Source organism: Chrysochloris asiatica, unplaced genomic scaffold, assembly GCF_000296735.1.
Source record: "Chrysochloris asiatica unplaced genomic scaffold, ChrAsi1.0 scaffold00045, whole genome shotgun sequence".
NCBI lineage: Eukaryota > Metazoa > Chordata > Mammalia > Afrosoricida > Chrysochloridae > Chrysochloris > Chrysochloris asiatica.
The window spans coordinates 8,413,439-8,427,792 of record NW_006408563.1 but is presented as its reverse complement, the minus strand read 5'-3'; the positions used below and the strand labels follow the sequence as shown (position 1 = coordinate 8,427,792).

General features: G+C 37.9%; 1 protein-coding gene across 1 annotated transcript in view; it reads left to right on the top strand.

Moving 5' to 3' along the window:
- Positions 1 to 13,487, top strand: part of LOC102833384 (uncharacterized protein KIAA2012 homolog) — a 218,089-nt gene extending 204,602 nt beyond the window's left edge. Inside the window, exons 21-22 of the mRNA XM_006862029.1 lie at positions 8,790 to 9,009; positions 13,349 to 13,487. Of these exons, the coding sequence (XP_006862091.1) occupies positions 8,790 to 9,009; positions 13,349 to 13,487 (359 nt within the window). The remainder of the gene's footprint in view (positions 1 to 8,789; positions 9,010 to 13,348) is intronic.
- Positions 13,488 to 14,354: the final 867 nt, after the last annotated feature.

Sequence of the window (14,354 nt, the reverse complement as noted above, 5' to 3'; positions counted from 1 at the left end):
AATTATTATATATGCCTTAGTGTTTTAAAAAAGAGAGAGAAGAGCTAAAGTGAATAGAGAGAAATATTGTTAACTGATAGTACATGTAGGGGATTATAATCATTGTAATGAAACAAGGTATATGATTTGTTGAATGTAAAGCTGATGATCTGCCATGTAAACTTTTATTCAATCCACAATAAAAACCTTAAATTAAAAAAAAAACAAAAACACACAAAACCTATCTGTTTTGTCTTGAAATCTGCTTGACTTACTTGCCATTTGGAAGTTCTGTTTCTACTCTTATTACCTCTTTTTGCTTTATAGTTGACTTCATTATAAATTGATATCTCTTGTTCCCTATGTTCAATTCTGTATGTTTTACTTTAAATACTTTAAATATCTGGATTGAGTTCTGGGTGGTGTTGTCATGTATGGTAATCTTAGGTTGTTGTCTGCTATTGTTGGTCCTCAGTCCAAAGAACACCCTTTTGCATTTTTTCTTGTAAAGTTGGTATGATCATTATAAATTCCTTCCATTTCTGTTTATCTGGAAACATCCTAATTTCACTGGTGTATTATGAGGAGAAGCTTTGCTAGGTATGATTCTTGGTTGGCAATTTTTTTTTCTTTCAGAGTTTTGTAAATGTTATCCCATTGCCTTTTTGCCTGCATGGTTTCTGATGAGAAATTAGAGCTTAGTCTTATTGGTTTTTATTTGGTGATGTTCTTTTGGTATCTATCCTGTTTGGAGATCATTCACCTTCTCATATGTTTATCATCTTGTCTTTTATGATGTTAGGGAGGTTTTATTGCAACAACTCTTCAACATGTTTCTCTGTACTATTTATTGTCTCTTCCTGTTCTGGAATTCCAATTCCTCTTCATGGTGTCCCACACAGCTCTTAGGCTTTCTTCAGATTTTTTCTGATTGTTCTTCGAACATACAAGTATTGAGAGATTTATCTTCAAGTTCACTAAGACTTCCATTGCTTCAAATATACTCCTTTGCTCTTTCAATGTATTGTTCATTTCTGAAATCTTAGTATTAATCTTCTGAAATTCTAATGGCAGGTTTTATATTGTTTCAAAATTTGCTTTTATTTTGTCTATTTGTTCTTATAGTATTTTCCTGAATTCTTCTGAGTTTTTTTTCTGTGTTCTCCTTTCTTTCCTCAATCTCTCTGTCAATCCTTTGAAGGTACATAAGTATCATCCTTTTGGAATTTTTCATAGTTATTTCTATTACCTTCTCATTTTCTGAAACATTCTCTGGATCTGCGTCTTGGTCATTTATTTGAGCCATTCTATTTTATTTCTTCATGTAAGCTAAAATTATCATATTTGACATTGTGGGGTTGTCATATTTGTATTAAATTAATGATTATATGTTGATATGTTTTAGACTCTCACCAACTGTCTCCTGTGTGTTGTTAGAGAATGAAAGCATGTACACCATTCTCGCTTGCCATTCATCACCTCAGTTTAGGGTGGGTTTGACTTGTTTTTTGGCTGCTGTCTATCATTGATCAGGTTGTATGGGAACTGGTATTGGCTCTTGGCCCATGGGTGGAACTGCAGAAGATATGATTGTGGCTGGACTGTATGGGCAAGTTCTGCATCTTATTGGGTTACCATGAGTCTAAATTGACTCAACGACAATTAATTATATACATGAACCTTGCCAGATAGAATTCACAGGAATCAAATTGACTACATCTGTGGAAAGAGTTGATGGAGAATCCCAATATCATCAGCCAGAGCAGAAATGCAGAACACATCATCAGTTGTTCATATTGCAATATAAGTTGGAGCTGAAGACAATGAAAACAAGTCCATGAAGCCAAAATACAACCTTGAATAGATCCCACTTGAATTTAGAGACCATATCAAGAACATATTTGAAACATTGAACAATAATGATGAAAAACCAGAGGAGTTATGGAATGACATCAAGAACATCACATGTGAAAAAAGTAAAAAGCCAGGAAAGAAAGAAAAGACAAAAATGGATGTCAGAAAAGACTTTGAAATTTGTTCTGGAACATAGAATAGGCAAAGTAAAAGGAAGAAACAATGAAGTAAAGGAGTTAAACAGAAAATTTTAAAGGATAGCTCAAGAAGACGAAGTCAAGTATTATAATGAAATGTACAAAGACCTGGAGGTAGAAAACTAAAAGAGAAGAACACACTCAGCATTTCTCAAGCTGAAGCAACTGAAGTAACAATTCAAGTCTTGAGTTGCAATATTGAAAGATTCTGTGGGCACAATATTGAGCAATGCAGGAAGCTTCAAAACAAGATGGAAGAAATACACAATCACCGTACTGAAAAGAACTGACTGACATCAAAACATTTCAAAAGGTAGCATATGACAGTCCAGGAGCAGAGGACCCTGGGACCATAAAGGGAGAAGAGCGGGAGCGGAGTGTGGGACCCTATTCAGAGAAGCAGCGATGCCAGAGATGGTGGCAGAGATGATGACATAAAGAGATGGAGCGGCTGAGGACTCTAGACTCATGGAGGGAGATGGCCTGTGTGCTGGTGGCCTGAGGGCAGGCTTGCAGAATGTGCCTTTTGAGTGTTTGAATGATTGCATATTCCTGAGTGTTTTGCTGTACATTAAAAAAAAAAAAAAAAAACTAGAGGAAATAGAAGCAAATACTGTTGAAAAAAAAAAGTTCAGAAATGGAAGAAGAAATATGAATAAAAATGTGAACTGACTGCACTACTTAAAAAAAGAAGGAAAATAGCATATGAACTGATGTTATTGAAGGAAAAAGTCCAAGATGCACTGAAGGCATTGACAAAAATCAAGACTCCAGGAATTGGCAGAATACAGAATATCAGTTAAGATGTTTCAACAAACAGATTCAACACTGGAAACTCTCACTTGATTATGCCAAGAAATTTGGAGGACAGCTACCTTGGCAATCAACTGTAAAAGATCTGTATGTGTGCCCATTCCAAAGAAAGGTGATCCAACAGAATGCAGAAATTATCTAACAATGTCATTCATATCACATGCAAGTAAAATTTTGCTGAGGATAATTAAAAAATGGATGCAGCAGTACATAGACTGAAACTATTAGACATTCAAGCCAGATTCAGAAGAGGATGTGGAACAAGGAATATCAATGCACAAGATGTTTACCTGTGTTTCACTGGCTATGCAAAGGCATTTGACTGTGTGGATCATAATAAACTATAGAAAACATTGATAAGAATGGAAACTCCAGAACACTTAATTGTGCTTATTATGCAGGACATAGAGTCCTGGTGTGGCGCTGTGGGTTAGTGCTCCAGACTGCAAAACCATTTGAACTGCAAGGTTGGCGGTTCAAGCTCACCAGCTGCTCCTTGGAAACCCTATACAGGGTTGCTATGAGTCAAAATTGACTCAACAGTACTTAACAACAACAACAGTAGATAGACCTAAAGACAGTCATTCAACCAGAACAACGGGATTTTGCATGATAGAAAATCAGGAAAGGTGTGTATCAGAATTGAGTCTTTTTATCATGCTTATTCAATCTGTGTGTTGATCAAATAATCTGAGAAGCTAGACTATATGATGAAGAGCATAGCATCATTATTGGAGGAAGGTTGATTAACATCCAGTGATATGCAAATGACAGCGTTGCTTGCTGAAAGCAAAGAAGACTTAAAGAATATGCTTATGAAGATTTAAAAACAAAAAACAAAACACAGTCTTCAGTATGGAATACAACTAAATGTAAAGAAAACAGATATCTTCACAACTGGGCCAAAAAACAGCATTATAATAAAGAGAAAAGAATGAAGTTGTCAAGGATTTCATTTTACTTGGATCCATAATCAATGCTCATGGAAGCAGCAGTCAGGAAATCTACTGCAAAAGACCTCTTAAAAAAACAGGTCAAGACCTTTTCTGGAATACAACATTATCAATGCTAGGATAATATTCATATGTCTACAAGGGAGACCAATTAATACAATTAATTCAAATTTGCTCATTAACCACTAAGCCAATGAAGAAACTGAGTATTTTTATCAATTTCTACAGTCTGAAATTGATCATTCAATCAAGAAACATTGACACTGATGTTTAGAATGTGAAAGTTGGAGACAAGAAGGATCAATTGCTAGAAAATATGTCCTTGGTGATAGAAACAATGCCAAAGATCCTATGATAGAATTTTGAAAAACCAATGACTAATTCATTGCAAATGTCATTTTTCAACGATATTAATAACCACTGTACATATGAACCTTGACAGATGAAATACTCAGGAATCAAATCAAATACATTTGTGAAAAGAGATAATGGAGAAGATCAGTATCATCAGTCCAAATAAAGCCTGGGGTCAACTGCAAAATATATCATCAGTTGCTCATATGCAAGCTCAAGTTGAAGAAAATTAAAACTCCACAAGAACCACAGTATGACCTTGAATTTAGAGACCATCTCAAGAGTAAATTTGATGCATTAAACACTAATGACTGAAGACTAGATAATTATGATATGACATCAAGAATGTCATACATGAAGAAAGCAAAAGATCATTAAAAAGACAGAAAAAAGAAAAGAACAAAATGAATGTCAGAAGAGACTGAAACTTACTCTTGACCATAGAAGTGAATTTACTTGGTATGGTTCTTCTAGCCGTAGTCTTTATAACTCCAACCAAATTACTGGGTTGTTGTTGTTGTGCAGTCAAGTCAGTTCTGACCCTGTAGAGGGTTTCCGAGGAGTGAACCGCGACCTTTAGGTTAGCAATCCAGTGCTACAGCATCACACCAGGACTGGGAGCATGCAAATAGGGTGTGTGGGACTCTAATGTGGGAATTGGTCAGTTTTGCTATCACGCAGGGTATAAAGTGAGCCATTTCAGAGGCAAGAACAGGAGATTTCATGACCTGTTCATGAAAAGCCATTAGTTGAGCTAATCCTTTGAAATCCAAGATGCCTGTGTTGAGACATGGTGGTGCAGTGAAGTGTCAGAGAAACAGCAGCATTAGAGAACTAAGAACACAAAAGTCAGAGCAGAGGAGTGGGGCTCCCTGGCCCATGGAGCAAGTAAAGTTGAATGCCTTCAGGGAAGCTAGGTTTGCTAACGCACGAACCTAGAGTTGAGTGCCTTCAAGCTGAGGTTTAGGGTGGTGTGCCCTTTGAGCATTTAAAAGGACCAGGCAGGGCAGAGGTCAACGGGCCAAAGCTGAGAAGCTGAGGTGTGGCCTGGGGACACAGTAGAGAAGCAGTGTTCCTGATCAGAGTAGTGCTGTATCCCGAGCATTTCTGATCTAGAATTAGAACCTAATAAACTCTATAATCATGTGAAGAAAAGACCACTTTAAGGTGTTCAAAGGGAAAATGTCACCTTGGAGACTGAGATGTATGTGACCCAGCCATAGTATTTTTATTGCCTCATATGCATGCAAAACTTAGACAATGAATAAGAAAGACCTAATAATTAATGCCTTTAAATTATGGTGTTTATGAAGAATACCAAATATGCCAACCCAGAAAAATAAATAAATCTCTTTTGGAAGAAGTGCAGTCAGATGCTCCTTAGAAGCAAATATATCTCATGTACTTTGGACATGTTATCAGGATAGATCAGTCCTTGGAGGACATCATGCTTGGTAGTCATTGTGGTTGTTGGGTGTCATTAAGTCAGTTCTGACTCACGCTCAGCCGAACAAAACACTGCCTGTGCCTGGTCCTGCACCAACTTCACAACTGTTGTTACATTTGAGCCCACCACTGCTGTCACTGTACCAATCCATTTCATTAGGGGTCTTCCTGTTTTCAGTAAAATGACCCTCCATTTTACTAACCATATTGTCCTTCTCCAGTGACTGGTCCCTTGTGATAACATACCCAAAGGATAAAAGACAAATCTCACCATCCAGTCTTCTAAGGAGCACTTGGCCTGTACATCAAGGAGCTCTGGTAGCGTAGTGGTTATGAATGGGGCTGCGAACCGCAAGGTCAGCAGTTCGAAACTACCAGTTGTTCCACGGGAGAAAGATGAGGCGTTCTGCTCCCATAAAGATTTACAGCCTCGGAAACCCTGTACAGGGTCGCTATGCGTCAGAACTGACTCCAAGGCACATAACAACAACAACAACAACAACTGCCTGTACTTCTTCCAATACAGATTTGTTTGTTCTTCTGGCCATCCACAATACTTTTAGTATTCTTCTCCAACACTATAACTCAAATGCATCAATTGTTCTACAGTCTTCCTTATTCTTATCCAATTTTCATATGCATATGAGGCTATTGAAAAGACCATGGCTTGGGTTGGTCTCATCTTTGCTCTTGAACATTTTAAAGAGGTCTTGTACTGCTGATTTGCCTAATACAATATGCTATTAGATTCTTGACTGCTGCTTCCGTGAGTGTTCACCGTAGAGCCAAACAAAATGAAGTTTTGGAAAACTTCAATCTTTTCTGCTTTTATCATGATGTTATTTATTGGTCTAGTTGTGATGGTTTTTGTTTTCTTTATATTCAGATAAAAGCCATACTGTTGTCTTTGATCTTCATCAGTATTTTAAGTCCTCTTTGCTTTCAGTTAGCAAGGGTTTCATCATCTGCATATTACAGGTAGTTAATAAGTCCTCTTCTGATTCTTATGCCACATTCTTCTTCATAGTATCCAGCTTCTCAAATGATTTGCTCAGCATACAGATTGAATAAATATGGTGAAAGAATACAACCCTGGTGCACACCATTCCTGACTTTAGACCATTCAGTGTCCCTTCATTCTGTTCTAACAACTGCCTCGGTCTATGTACAGGTTCCTCATGAGCACAATTAAGTAATCTGGAATACCCATTCTTCATAATGTTGTCCATAGCTTGTCATGACTCACACAATCTAATGTCTTTGTAAATATCTTTATGGTATTTTCTGCTTTCAGCCATGATCCATCTGATTTCAGCAATGATATCCCTATTTCCAAGGCCTCTTCTGAATCTTGCTTGGATTTCTGGCAGTTCCCTGTGGATGTACTGTTGCAACTATCTTTGCATTATCTCCAGAAAAATTTACTTGCATGTGATATTAATGATATTGTTAGATGATTTCCACATTCTGTTGGGTCACCTGTCTTTGGAATGTGCACAAATATGGATAGGTAGCTGTCTTGCAAATTTCTTGGCATAGATGAGTGAGTGCCTCCTGTGCTGCATCAGTTTGTTGAAAGATTTCAATCTGTATTCCATCAATTCCTGGAGCCTTGTTTTTCACCGATGACTGCAGTGAAGCTTAGAAATTGTGCTAAAAAGAAATGGTTGATGTTCAACTTTTTCAAGAAGTAAGAACCAATGGTACTAAAGGTGCAATGATAAAATATAGTGTCAGCAAAAAAGGAAGACTCCCTACAAGATGGATTGACACAGTGGCTATAACAATGAGCTCAAACATAAGAAGTATGAGAATGGTTCAGAACTGGGCAGGATTTTCTTTGTGTTGTATGTAGGGTCACTATGAGTCAGAACTGACTCCACAGCCCCTAACAACAATAGTGAATTGTATTCAAGGGATAGGGGTGGGAAGAAACTGGAACTACACTAGCTGCTAACAATGTTGTTAAGTGTCATTGAGTCAGTTAAGACTCAAAGCAACCCTGTATAGGGTTTCTAAGGAGTGGCTGGGGGGGTTGAACCTCTGACCTTTTGGTTATCAATCCAGTGCTTATCCTACAGCACCACAATAGTGAATTGATAAAACAATCAGAATATGAAAGATTGACTTGTGGAAATTCAATAATCTCTTGAAATAGGATCCTGTTCCTTTGCCTTGTCAACATTATCCTTGAGTCCCTGACTGGAGTAAGCGCTTGACTATTATTCTACTAGCTGAAAGGTTGGTGGTTCAAATCTAAAGGCACCTTGGAAGATAAGCATGGCAATTTGCTTCCAAAAGGTCACCGCCTTGAAGACCCTATGGGGCAGTTCTACTCTGCACACCAATGAACAACAGCAGAAACTGCCCAAGTTGGAGCTACATCTCTGCTTCTTGCTTCCTTCCCCAGCAGATGGAAAGAGTCACAAACATCTGGTTAGCTTCAGGGCAAACTTTCAGTTGTTTATGGAATCTCTCCAGCTGCACATCTAAGAAAAAGATGAGTACTTAAGCAATTGACACTTTATGAGCTACTTCCTGGTTCTGGTTCTTTAGACCCATCAGTTTCTCCAGGTCTGGATCTGACACTCCTTCACAAACAACCCAACTGCATGCCATTCCATGATCACACCAGGCACTGGGAAGTTCTTCCCCAAGGTTTTCTATTAATTGCACCGTGCATTGCACATAGTAGGTGCTTGATAGCCAGTTGCCATAACATAAACTTCTGTGCTCCATAGTTTTCAATCGTTGATTTTTCAGAATTAGATTAGCTGGCAATCAACTTTCTTCCAAGGTGCCTCTAGGTGGAGTCAAACCTCCAACTTTTAGCTAGCAGTCAAAGTGTTAACAGTTTCTGGTGCTTAATAAAGAACTCTGGTGTGGTACTACAGGATCAACACTGGACTGCTAATTACAAGGTCAGCAGTTCAAACCCAACAGCTGCTTCTCAGAAACCCTATATAGGGTTGCTATAAATCAGAATTGACTCGATGGCACTTAACAACAACAACAAATTAGTAAACTAACTCTTATAGTAATCCCCACAGAGGATCTGGCAGCCTACTGGCAGATAAGCTGTAGACTTCGTATTCACGACCCCAGGAAACTGTAGACTTGAGTGTTAGATCACAAAACTGTTTTCTCCAATAATGAGACCTGTTCTGAACCCGTCCCCTTTTCTACTTTGCAGAGGCAGAGAAGCAAAGGCAGAAGGAGTTGGAAATGCAGTTAGCAGAAGAACAAAAACGCCTGTTAGAAATGGCTGAGGAAGAGCGGCTAGAGTACCTGCGACAGAAACGGGAAGTAGAAGAGAAGAGTTGGCTGGAGGCAGAGGAGAGGAGGAAAAAGGAAGAGGAAGCAGCAAGGCTAGCTCTCGAGGAAGCCACGAAGCAAGCCCAGGAACTAGCCAGGTACAGTATTTGGGCAGCATGGCCATAGGAAGATTTCCAAGGGCTTGGTGACCTACTACTTGTACCACCCTTTCACTGATTTTAAACAAATGAAATGTTGCCACTTTCCAAAGCATGACTTGGAAGAACTACATAAAACATGATGATTCTATTGCAGGATTCCTTCATGGCTTATAGTAGGACTTGTATTCACAAATTCATTGTATGTCGAAGCTTGAAGGGAGTTTGATGTTGTTAAGTGTCGTTGAGTCTATTCCAACTCATAGAAACCCTGTATAGGGTTTCCAAGGAGCGACTGGTGAGTTTGAACCACCAGTCTTGCAGTTCAAACCCACCTGGTTGAGTGCTTATCCTATAGCTTATCCACACCAGGACTCCTGAAGGGAGTTTAGAGATTATCTATCTTTAACTTTTTTTGTGTACAGTTGAGAAAATTGAGTCCCAAAGAGGAAAGGGATTGTGAGAAGGCTGACTAGTGAGTTAGAGACAGTGCCAACCAGAACCAGCTCTAAAACTCCCTGATCCTAAAGTCATTGTCTTTCTCAATAAACATTTACAGAATGCTTCTTTTACACCAAACACTATTTTTGTTGTTATGTGCCCTCGAGTCAGTACAGGCTCATAGAGAACGTCTACAAAACAGAATGAAACACCTCCCAGTCCTGCGCCAACTCACAATCGTTGCTGTGCATGAGCCCATTGCTGCTGTCACTGTACCAATCCATCTCATTGGAGGCCTTCCTCTTTTTGGCTGACCATCCATTTCACCAAGCACGATATCTTTCTACAGGCACTAGTCACTCCTGGTAATATATCCGAAATCTGGCAATCCTGGCTTCTAAAGAGCACTCTGGCTATACTTCTTCCAACACAGATTAGTTTGTTCTTTTGGCAGTCCATGGTACTTTTAATATTCTCCTCCAACACCATAACTCTATTGCATCAATTCTTTTATGGTCTTTTTTATTCACTGTCTAACTTTCACATGAATATAAGGTTATTGAAAACACCATGGCATGAATCAGGCACATCTTAGTCCTCAAACTGAACATTGCTCTTGAACATTTTAAAGAGGTCTTATGCACCAGATTTGCCTAATGCAATATGTCATTTGATTTCTTGATTGCTGCTTCCAAGAGTGGTGACAATTGATCCGAGCAAAATGGATTATTTGACAACTTCAATCTTTTCTCCATTTATATGGATGTTGTTTATTGGTCAGTGGTGAGTGTTTTGTTTTCTTTACACTGAGATGCAACCCATACTGAAGGCTGTGGTCTTTGACCTTCAGCAGTAAGTATTTTAAGTCCTCTTTGCTTTCAGCAAGCAAGTTATCATTTGTATAATAAGTCTCTCCAATCCTGAAGCCACACTTTTCTTCATATAATCCAGTTTCTTAGATTATTTGTTCAGCATACAGATTGAATAAGTATGGTGAAAGAATGCAACCCTGGCACATACCTTTTTTAATTTTAAACCATTCGGTGTTCCCTTGTTCTCTTTGAACAACTGCCTCTTGGTCTATGTACAGTTGCCTGATGAGCACAATTAAGTGTTCCAAAACATTCAGTCTCTGCAATGTTGTCCATAGCTTGTCATGATCCAAACAATTGAAAGCCTTTGCATAGTCAATAAAGCACAGGTAAACATCTTTCTGGTATTCTCTGCTTTCAGCCAAGATCCACCTGATGTCAGCAATGATATCCTTCATTCCATGTCCTCTTCTGAATCCAGCTTGAACATCTGGAAGTTCTCTGTCAATATATGGTGGCAAACATTTTTGTACTATCTTTAGAAAAATTTACTTACTTGCAATATTAATGACATTGTCCAACTCATAGTGACCCCTGCATAGGGTTTCCAAGGAACAGCTAGTGAGTTTGAACTGCCAAATGTGCGGGTCAAATTGACCTTGTGGTCCAGTACATATCTTACAGCGCAACATATCACAAGTCAAGGTATGAATTTTTCCTTGGTTCTTTCAGCTTGAGAAACACTGAATGTGTTCTTCTCTTTTGTTTCTAACTCTAGATCTTTGCACATTTCACTATAATATTTTATTTTGTCTTCTCAAGCTGCCTTTTGAAATTCTCTATTCAGCTCTTTCATCTCTTCATTTTGTCCATTTGCTTTAGCATCTCTACATTGGAGAGCAAGTTTCAGAGTCTCTTCTAACATCCACTTTGGTCTTTTCCTTATTTCTTGTCTTCTTAATGACCTTTTGCTTTCTTCTTGTATGATGTTATTGATGCCATTCCATAACTCTTATGGTCTTCAGTCATTGTACCCAATCTGTTCTAGACACAGAAAAATCAGAGATAAGCAAGATAGATTAAGATCGTCTCTCCCATGGATTTACATTCTAGGCATGGGAATGGGGAGACAGTATCTAAACAAATAAAAATATTTCCTAAGCTGGCAATACTTGCTAGGTTGAAAATAAAATGTAGATGTGATAAAGTTGTAGATGGCTTGTTTGAAATTGATTGATCAGAGCAAGACTCTCAAAAGAGGTGGTATTTAAGGTAAGACATGACTGACAAGGAGTCAACACAAAGATTTGGGAGAAAAAAATATTCTAGCGAGAAACAGTAAGTATATCCCCAAAGAAAGGAATGAGACTGGCTTGTTAGAGTAAAGAAAGTTAGTATGGTGGGAATGAAGTGCACAGGGGCAAAAAATACATTCAGATGAAATCAAAGAGTTGGGCCAAGACCAGATCTCACAGGACCTTGTTGTAGAAATAGAGAATCAAAGTCATTAGAGGCTAAAGGCATTACTTTCTCCTTTTATTCTTTGCAACTTTGTGGTAATTGTTGTTGTTGTTGTTAAGTGCTGTTGATTCCAACTCATAGCTACCCTGTATAGGGTTTCCAAGGAGTGACTGGTGAGTTTGAACCACCGACCTTGAAGTTCAAACCAACTTTCTTAAAACAGCCCTACCTAGTTGTTATGTCATTAATTTCCCCTCTTAAGTTCATGTAAAAGACAAATAGTCATCTATCAAAGACAAAAGATAAAGTTTCATATAATGGGTATTCTGGATCCTTCTACTCTGTATACCATTTTTTGGTAAAGACAGCATTGGCTGACTTGCTAATGAACTATAGGGCTGAGCTGTATTAAGTTTATACTTGACTCAGGGGATCAGCTCTGTGAACTCCATTGCATGAAGAGAGCAAATTTTTGCCTTGATTGTGAATGTACTTCTTGAATGTCTTTTTTTTAAATGTTTTATTGTGAATTATATGGTAGTTTACATGAGAGAACTTTAGTTTTACATTCATTCCATCGTATATCATCTCATTTGAATGTCTTTTTGAAACACATTTTGTTTAGTAATATGTGGGTTTGTTTTCTTTTGCATCATACTAAATATCACCCTACTGTTTTTTTTTTTCCCTTCCCCGGGGTATTTTATACACTACTCTACAGGTCATGCCAAAAATGGATAAAAATTTAAATGCCAAAATGTTTATGAAACTGCTGTCTAAATATTGATTACTACACAGTATAAATAAAAGTTTCTCTTAGTTGAAAAGAAATAAAGGTAAAGACACAGAACATAGTGAGATTCCAAAATTAACTGTAAACACTTTTCCCCTTGAAATATATTTTCCACAATGTAAGCCAATTCTAAGCTAATAATACCCTTTGGTGGGGGAGGGAAGGGCAGAAAGAGTGAGCAGCCAAAACAACTCTACTTCAAGGTTTTTCACCTAACCTTGAGTTGATCTTCCCATAGACTTTTTTTCAGTTACTCATGTGAAGTACAAAACAAACCATTAGGAAAGTGTTGATCCAATTTCAAAATTATGTATTCCATGTATCACAGTAGTAGGGCTGGTTTTTTAAAAGACTTGAGACCAAAAGCAAGCTATTAAGAGTTCCAACTTTCTACAAAAGAAAACACAGCCACATAAAGAAAAATTGAGCAATTTTATCAGGCTAGTTCAAGTAGTTCAAAGCAGAAAATCAAGTAAATGAAGGGTGCACCTGGGTTTACTTCAGTCTCTTGTGTGTGACCCTGGCCCAGATACTTCAACTTCTCTAAGACTTTCCTCATCTTTAAAGCAAGGAAGTCCCAGCTAGCAATACAAATTAAAGAACTGTGAGCCATGCTTTACGTTTACTTTGCCAATAGGAGGCCAGCGATGTTCTAAACCTATGTGAAGTTCCTAGATGAGCAGTCATTCATGATCGTCCACTAAAATGCATGACCAACAGTCCCAAGTCTAACTGATGACTGCTCAAATCCAAAGTTCTTCTACTAGTTTATAAGAAAATTGTCTAGGGTACTTAATCAATATTGGAATTGTGTGTGGGGTTGTCTCCTTAGGCAAAAAGCTGCTTTGGAAGAACATCTTCATTTCCATCAAGAGCTCCAAAAGGAAGCCAGAGGCCTGCGCTGGACACAAGACATTTCTAGACCATGGGTCTACTCTTATTTCCAGTTCCTACAAATGCCCAGGCCTTAAGGCGAAAGAGAACTAAAAGTAAGTTGGGAGATGGTGACAGAAAAAGTAGCTTTCTTTTATAATGAAGTTTCATCCTAAACTTAATTAGTACCATTTTACCTGGTTCACCTCAATCTAAGATTTTCTCTACACTGGTTTTCAAGACCCATTTCTAGTATATATAACCCTTCCTTCAACCCAATTAAAGCTCTTTCACATCTAGATCCTTTATATTCTCTAGAACACATAAATCCAGAAACTTAGATGTCTAAAACTCAGAATTTCAGTTTGAAACACTACCTTAGAATAATCAAAGTATTTCATTTCAGTGTTTGAAGAGTTGAAGGTAAATGGAAATTCTTGAAGTTGAAGGTAAATGAAAACAATTATGAATCAGCTAAAAGGAACTTGCTGTATAATTATAATTTTATTACAAATCTCCTTATGAGGCAAAATGATTGATTTCATCCTGAGAATATAAAACTTAATGTTTAAAACAGGATGTGTGAAATCACTGGGTACTCATTTGAGCAAAATGATCTGCTTTGTACAACTATTTTCACATCTGCAAATAATAGACTCGGCATTATGGTAACAATAGGCATGTGTGAAGGAGACCTGGTGGTGCAATCGTTAAGCGCTTGGCTATACCGCAAACCTTGGTTCAAACACAGCACTGCTTTTCCAAAAAAAGATGTAATGAACTGTTTCCATACAGATTACAGTCTAGGAAACCCTATGGGGGCAGTTCTACTATCTCTGAATTGACTCAACAGCACATAAGGGCCATGTGGCCATTTAAATTTTAGAGTCTTTAGTCACACTAGCTACATTTCAAGTATTCCATAGTCACATGTATTTATTGTACTGGACAGCACAGATTTAGAA